This window comes from Elephantulus edwardii, unplaced genomic scaffold (genome assembly GCF_000299155.1).
Source record: "Elephantulus edwardii isolate Elephantulus edwardi_28Jun2011 unplaced genomic scaffold, EleEdw1.0 scaffold00203, whole genome shotgun sequence".
Taxonomy (NCBI): domain Eukaryota; kingdom Metazoa; phylum Chordata; class Mammalia; order Macroscelidea; family Macroscelididae; genus Elephantulus; species Elephantulus edwardii.
In genome coordinates this window covers 257,136-264,839 of record NW_006399953.1, presented here as the reverse complement: position 1 = coordinate 264,839, position 7,704 = coordinate 257,136, and the positions used below count along the sequence as shown (strand labels likewise).

The following is a 7,704-nucleotide window of genomic DNA, read 5'->3' as shown; positions in this document are numbered from 1 at the left end:
GTAGGGGTAGAAAAAAAAGCTTCCTTCCATCCTTTTTTGATGCTGTCTTGCATCATTCAGTATTTTACCCACAGAACGATGGCAATTCAAGGCATGAATTTTTTTTTTCTTTCCCATTTTCCAGCTTGGAAAATGCCAGGCGTATTCTTCCTTTTTCTAACCCCATCTTTGTACATTTCATTATAATACTCCTCCACCTTTGTCTTCTCAAGCTGCCTTTTTATATCTTCCATTTGGCTCTCTTACATCATTTCTTTAGCTACTGTGCACAGGTAGTATAGCACTGGTCTGTGCATTGCTGTACAGAGGTAACTAATGGTTGCTGTGATGCTGAACACTGTGACACTGATGTGCCAAATGTGTTAATGGTCACCCATGGTGGACAGTGTTTGGTGGAGCTTCCTGACTAAAACAAGCCTGGAAGCAGAAGTGGCATCCACTTCTGAAATGGCTTGCCTCCAGAAACCCTATGAACAATGCTCGGGCCTTTCGTTCATAGGGTCGATATAAATCGTCTACAACTCGACAGCACCAAACAGTAACAAACATAACAAGTTCCAGAATAATTTTTAATGTTTGTCTTTTTCTGTGTATTTTTTTTCCTTCATGCATGATGTGTCATCCTACACCTTGTCTGATCTTCATTTATTTATTTTCAATGTGTTGAATCTATTCTTGAGCTAGTCTCTACATTCAAGTGACTTTTACTCACGATCATACTTTAGAGCACATAGATTCGTTTTTCTCTCCTTCAGCTTCAACTTGAATTTACATAAGAGCAGTAGATTGTTTGTTCTGCAGCTGGACTCTGGTCTTGTTCTAATGAGTTTTTCCTGCATCTCTTCCCACACATAGATTTTCTTTCTGTTCAGTCCACATGTAATTTATGTTGTTCACAGAATATTTCCCATAGGTCTTTGGTCTTACCAAATCCTGGTTGTGATCTCTGGAGTCCTTTCTATTACATAGGTCACCAGTAATTATCAATGTATTTTGACTACATTTTGGTCAATTTCAGGCTTTAGAAGTTGGTACAAATCTTCAGGTTCTTCATCTTTGTAATTTCTAGTTGGTACATGAATTTAAGTAAGAGCAGTATTAAATGATCTTCATTGGAGGTGTATGGATCTTACCCCTATCACTGACAACTCTGTATAGATTTTTAAATACTCTTTTTGACGATGAATGGGATGCCCTTCCTCTTTGTCATTCCTGGCATTGTAGACCATTCCATTGATTCCAGATGGCCAGTGCCAGTCCATTTCAGTTCACTAATGCCTAGGATTCCATTTCATTTTTACAATTTCCAATTTCCCTAGATTCATATATTCCATGCCCACTCACCCCCAATATAAAATCCCTTTTATAAAATTACAAACAAGGCTGAACAGCATATTTGTAGGGCATAAATATGTCCAGGATGATAGTCTTTTTTAAAAGAGAAAAAGTGCTTTATATTCTGAGGTCTCTGATTACTAATGGATGTTTGCAGCTGTTCTCATTTTGAGTCATGCTACGTCAGCAAATGACGGTCTCGGAAGCTTTACTGCAGCCATATCATTGCGGTAAACTTCAAGGAGGTGACTCTCTCTGCCTTTTAATGACTCCCTCCTGCAGTATGCATCTTGCAGCACTGTGTCAAGCATTTCCCATAAGGTTGCCCTGGCTAAATTTTTTTTAAGAGCATCAGGTCCTTCTTTCCTAATCCATCTCAGTCTGGAGGCTCTGCTGAAACCTGTCCACCACAGACAACACTATTGGTTTTTAAAATAGCTTCAAGCAGAACAGAAATACATTAACCAGTACCTTAGTATAGCATATGACAAACAAGTGAGCAGTACTTTTTTGTTTCTTAACTCATAATCTCTGAGATGGTGTTGTACTGACAAACTATACGTACTGTCAAAATATCTTAATGCACTGTTGAACTGTTATGTGCGATTAAGTCAGAACCGACCCATAGCTGACCCTCTGGCGGGTTTTCAGAGGCAGTAAATCACACTGGAGGAGACTGCCAATCTTTCTCCTGTGGAGCTTCTGGTGGATTTGTGCCCCATGCCTTTGAGTCGGCAGTACACCTCCTTACCACGAGGTCACCAGAGTTCCCTACTGTGGAAATAGATGATACAACAGTCATTTCCTAGTGTCAGCCCTTTCCAGAGCAGGGAGGAATGCTGAATTACAGTCAGTATTTCAGGAGCACAAATTTTGAATTAGTCTTCTGGATATAAGACTGGGTGAAAATGATGGTTCTAACAAAGGTGGTGTTTTCTAAATTGATATTATGTTGTTTTGTAGCTCTACGTCAGAACTAACCCACAGCTGACCTTCCAGTGGGTTTTCAGGGGCAGTAAAATGCATAGGAGGAGATTGTCCAACTTTCTCCTGTGGAACAGCTGGTGGATTCAAACTGCATACCTTTGTGTTAGTGCAACTCCTTATCAGGGAGATGTCCTACATAACAAGAAGAAGCCAGGACATCTCCCTAAAGAATGTTTATAGGGATTAGTTTCATTGTTAGGGAAGTGCTGGGCTCCTGGCTCTGTCCGGCCCTCGCTGGAAAGGATCACTCAGAGCCTGTGCTGGTGAGGAGTGAGATCCACACTAGACCAAGGTTTGTATTTCAGGTTTTATTTCATTCTGTAAAACTTTTTTTTTCTGCACAGCTTAAACCATAATTTACAACCTTGCATTCACACTGGCAAAATACTCATGACTTAATATTTGAAATTTTCCACAGGAATGTTCAGAATCAAGAAAGTTTGGAAAGTGCAAAATAAAGCCTTTTTCCATTTTGGAGAATGGAAAGCTGAAGTAATCTACAGTGAGATATTTTTCAAGCAATTCAGTTCACCTCTGAGTGAAGGCCCCTCCCTCGGCATTCTTTCATATCCCTCCTTTAGGTGGATTCCAGTCCCAAAACTCTGACAAATTTAGAGGCATCTGTAGAGCAAGTGGGAAAGCAGGCACACATACTAGCAGCAACCCAGCTCCAGCTTCCTGTTGGTGGGCTTCCTATGTGGAAAAAAGGGGCAAACAAAAAACCCTGCTCTGTTCCTTCAAGGTGGCAGGGGACAGGGACGGCCCCTCTGGGGAAAGCCCCCAGCTCTGTGTGTGTATGTGTGTGTGTGCGCTCGTGCACTTGAGGGTTCTCTGTGAACATTTTTTGTGTCTGGTGCTATAACTATAGACCAGCTGTGGAGACCAGCTACTACAATCTAATCCCTTTGATGGTTCATGTCTAAATACTCAAAAGGATTTCTCCCCACAGTCTTAGGCTCCTTATTTAGGGAAAAGCCTCATATTAACTTCTTCTGGTGATTCCTTGCCTGCCACATGAGTAGAAAAGACATGAATACTGGGTGCCTAAAAGGGAGGCAGTGCAAAAGTGGGTGTCCTAATGACTGTGGCGAACTTGCAGCTGATGGCCGGGAACACAGTTAATAACCTTGGCCTCTCCCATAATCGAAGTGCCTGAGGTCTGGAACCAAGTGCTGGAAAGACAAAAGAGTTGGGAATAAATCTGTGTCTACATTAGAGCTTGTCAGATGGATACTGGAGGAACGGAGTGTAAACACGGTGAGGAGCAACCTGAAGGAATAAGGGCCAAGACCATGGATGGTCAAAACCCCAGGGCCTTTTACCAGATCCCAACACACAGATAATGACTGCTGACTTAGCGTCCCTGCAGTTGCTCCGGGTGTGTTGTATACATACTGTGGGCTTCATTTGAGCTCCTGACTGTGAGGTAGGTGAGGCCAAGTGTTCCTTAGCCCAGTAAGGAGAGAGGGGCCTGACTTAAGACATGAAGTGGAAATCACTGAGGGGAACAGAGTGGCCCAGGGCCACTGACATTCGAGATGCATCACCCCCCTGTGCAGGCTGGGCTGTCACACAGGGTGGTCGTCCTGTGCACCATGTGACTGGAGGCCAGGTGCTGCCCATCACATTGCATGTGCAGGTTGAGCTCCGTTTCAGTTTGGGACCATGGGAAGGAGAAAACCAATTAATGCTGGAAAAGGGAAGAAAAGAAAGCTCATTTCTCTTGGTTCCCTGCATCCAGAGCTGGTTGCTAAGGAACTTCCTGAACTCTTCCCCACAGCTCCAAGCCTCAGGACCTTGCACTGTTCTGAGCAGCTCCAGGCAGTTTCTGTCTCCCTGTGTTTCTTAAGCAGAAGATTGTCCAAAAGCCTCAGCTTTGCTCACTAACGCTCCCATAGCAGTGCTTGTAGGGGGGCTGGAGGATGCAAGCAGTTTGCACAGCAGACCTTGTATCTTGTGGCACAGGGAGCGGCACACACAGGAGCTGCACTCCCGTGTGCCTGCAGATATCAGCCTCTGATACAGAGACTTCAACAGGCCTGGGCCACAGCAGGGTCATAAGCAAGCCCCAGCGGCTCCACTGTGCCACTGGTTATGGGCCAACACGGCCGGGAAGCTGCAGCCAAGCAAAGCTCCTGGCCCAAAGCCTCAGTGCTCTTCTCCTTGAACTTCGTGCAAAGATGACAACTGACTTGGTTCAGTCTGTAGCCCATCCAGGCAATCAGCCTGTTAACTTCTGCTGCTCCGTCAGCAACGTGGTGCTGCCTGTGTTTGCTTCTTTCACTGGAAAATACTACTTTCCTCTTGAGGTAGGCATGTGACTGGGCCCAGGCTCGGCTAGCACTCCACATCCTGCAGCTCGATCTCCTGAGTCTGACTTTCTGCAAAGTTAAAGGTGAGTCAGTGAGGTGGAAAGGAACCCAGTGGCGGTTTCTTGGTGAGAACAAGAAACAGGCCTGGTGGCAACCTCAAACTTCCAAGGCATCCTGAAGCTCAGGGAGTTACCTTTGAGCTTGTGTCGTCTCTTCCTCTGGAACTTATAAGCACACTTGTTACAAACCCACATGAGGCTGATTAACACTGCAGCCACAGCAGCGAGGAAAGCAAGAAAGACGGCAACAAAGTGGAGGTCTTCATAGAGGATCTCTGAGGGCACAGTGAGGGGAAAGGGGAGATAATGTCTCTTTTATTATGGAGAAGCCAGCCGCCCACACGCTCCCAGCCCAGTGGAGTGCCCACCATCCCCAGGGACGTCTTACCTGAGACATGCACAACGATGGTGCCAAACTGGCTGCTCCCCAGGCCCTCGGTCACCGTGATGACATAGTAGCCGGAGTCGCTCACACCCACGTTAAAGAGTTGGATGGAGCCATTGTCAAAGGTGCAGACCCGGTCCTGGTGGCTTCGAGAGACATTGGCTGGACTCCCCGGCTTCCACTCCACGATCTTCTTCTGCACACCCCAGTTGGAGGTGTACCTCCATTCGATGGTGGGCACCCCGGCACAGGAGTACTCCACCGAGAGCAGAATGTCCTCCTTTACTGTGGCGTTGATGATGGCCTGGGGGATGTTCAGGGACACACCCTGACCTGCCGGGGAGAGTGACAGACATCCAAGGGCTGCTGTGAACTCGTACATGAGTAATAGAATTCATCAACAAACATATACTGAGTACCCAGTACCTGCCAGACAAGGAGCCCAGAAGGAGGAAACATACCACAGTTAAAGCTGGCACAAAATTTTTTTTTAAAGGGAAAGAAAAAAGGAAAGGGGAACCAGGAGAACCTGCAATTAGAGTCATTCTACCTGAGACAATGGCTAGTGTCTAACCATTATATTTATATATATTTCAGAGATATAAATTGTTGTTGTTATGTGCTGTCGAGTCGCCTGCAACTCATAGCAACCCTATGTACAACAGTCCTAAACCCTGCTCTGTCCTGTGTCAGTCTCACTCTCTCCAACACACCTACCCCCACTACCCCAGTTACTGAAGCAATCCACCTCATAGAGGGTCTTCCCTTCCTGCACTGTCCCTTCACCCTCCCAAGCATGATGTCCTTCTCCAAGGTTGGTTCCTCCTTGCAACATGTCCAAAGTATGTCAGTAAGTCTCAGAATCCTTGCCTCCAAGAAGCAGCCTCCCCAGGTTGAACCTGTTCGTTTTCTTAGCAGTTCATGGTTCAATACTCTTCTCCAATACCACAGCTCAAAGGCATCAATTCCTTCTATATTCCCTAGTCATTGTCCGGCTCTCTGATGCACAACAAGTGATTGCAAAGACCACAGCCTGTATCAGGTGCACCTTAGTCTCCAGAGTGACACCAATGCTCTTCAGTATTTTGGAGAGGTCACTAACAGCAGACTTTCCCATTGCAATATGTCTTTTAATTTCCTGGCTGCTGGTGCCAAGAGTGTTGACTGTGGAGCCAAGCAAACTAAAGCTGTTAACAATCTCAATCTCATCATCATCCATCATGATACTGCCCATTGGTCCAGTGGTGAGAATCTTTGTCTTCTTGATAGCCTCAATCCATATTGAAGGCTGTAGTACTTGACCCTCTGCAGCAAGCACCTCAGGTCCTTCTCAGTTTCAGCAGGCAGGGTTATGTCATCCACATAATGCAGATTGTTGGTGAATCTTCCACCAAGCCTGATGACACACTTCTCATACAGCCCAGCCTCCCAGATAGTCTATTCTGCATATAGGTTTAAAAGGTATGGAGACAGGACACATTCCTGGTGTACACCCTTCCCAATTTTGAACTAGGCAGTGTTTCCTTGCTCTGTTCTGACGACTGCCTCCTGGTCCAAGTATAGGTTTCGCATTAGCACGATCAAGTGTTCTGGGATTCCCATTTTTCTCAGAGTCAGCCACAGTTTGTTATGATCCACACAGTCAAATGCCCTTGCATAATCAATGAAACACAGACATTCCTCTGATATTCCTGCTTTCAGCTAAAATCCATTTAACATTAGCTACAATATCCCTAGTACCACGACCCCTTCTAAACACAGCATGGACTTCTGGCAGTTCTCTGTTGATGTGCTGTTCCAGTCATTTTTGGGTAATCTTAAGCAGAATTTTGCTTGCATGTGATAGCAATGGTATTGTTTGATAATTTCCATTATCTGTTTCATAATCGGTTCTGACTCTGTTGGGTCAAACAGAGGGATATTTTTATGTTCTTGTTATGTGCCATCAAGTTATCTGTAACTCACAGCAACCCTATGCACAACAGCTCTGAACCCTGACCTGCCTGAGCCAGTCTCCCTGACTCCAATACACCTACACCCATTACTCAAGTTACTGTGCCAGTCCATCTCATCCAGGGCCTTCCTCTCCTGTACTGTCCCTGCACCCTTCCAAGTATGATGTCCTTCTCCAAGGATTGGTCCCTCCTGGTCACACGCCCAAAGTATGTGAGACAGAGCTTCAAAATCCTAACCTCCAAGGGAGTTTCACCCTCTCCGAGACAGAACAATTTGTTTTCTTAGTGGTCCATGGTATGTTCAAGACTCTTCTCCAGCACCCCAATTCAAAAGCATCAATTCTTCTGTCATCCTTAGAGGGTCTTCCCCTCCTGCACTGTCTCTCCACCCTCCCAAGAATGACGTCCTTCTCCAAGGACTGGTCCCTTCTTGCAACATGTCCAAAGTATGTCAGACGAAACCTCAGAATCGTTGCCTCCAAGGAGCAGCTCTCTCATTGTCCAGCTCTCTGATGCACAGCAAGTAATTGCGAAGGCCATAGCCTGGATTAGGAGCACCTTAGTCTCTAGACTGACATCATTATTTTTCAGTACTCTGGGCAGGTCCCTGATAGCAGATTTTATTTTCCCAATGTAACTTGTCTTTTATTTTTTTTCTGTAATTATATTTT

General features: G+C 45.5%; 1 protein-coding gene across 1 annotated transcript in view; it reads right to left on the bottom strand.

The window, feature by feature from the left end:
- Window positions 1–4,659: 4,659 nt before the first annotated feature.
- VSTM5 (V-set and transmembrane domain containing 5) overlaps window positions 4,660–7,704 on the bottom strand; it is a 48,742-nt gene continuing 45,697 nt past the window's right edge. Inside the window, exons 2-4 of the mRNA XM_006897175.1 lie at window positions 5,082–5,411; window positions 4,828–4,968; window positions 4,660–4,703 (exon numbers count right to left, since the gene is read on the bottom strand). Of these exons, the coding sequence (XP_006897237.1) occupies window positions 4,660–4,703; window positions 4,828–4,968; window positions 5,082–5,411 (515 nt within the window). The remainder of the gene's footprint in view (window positions 4,704–4,827; window positions 4,969–5,081; window positions 5,412–7,704) is intronic.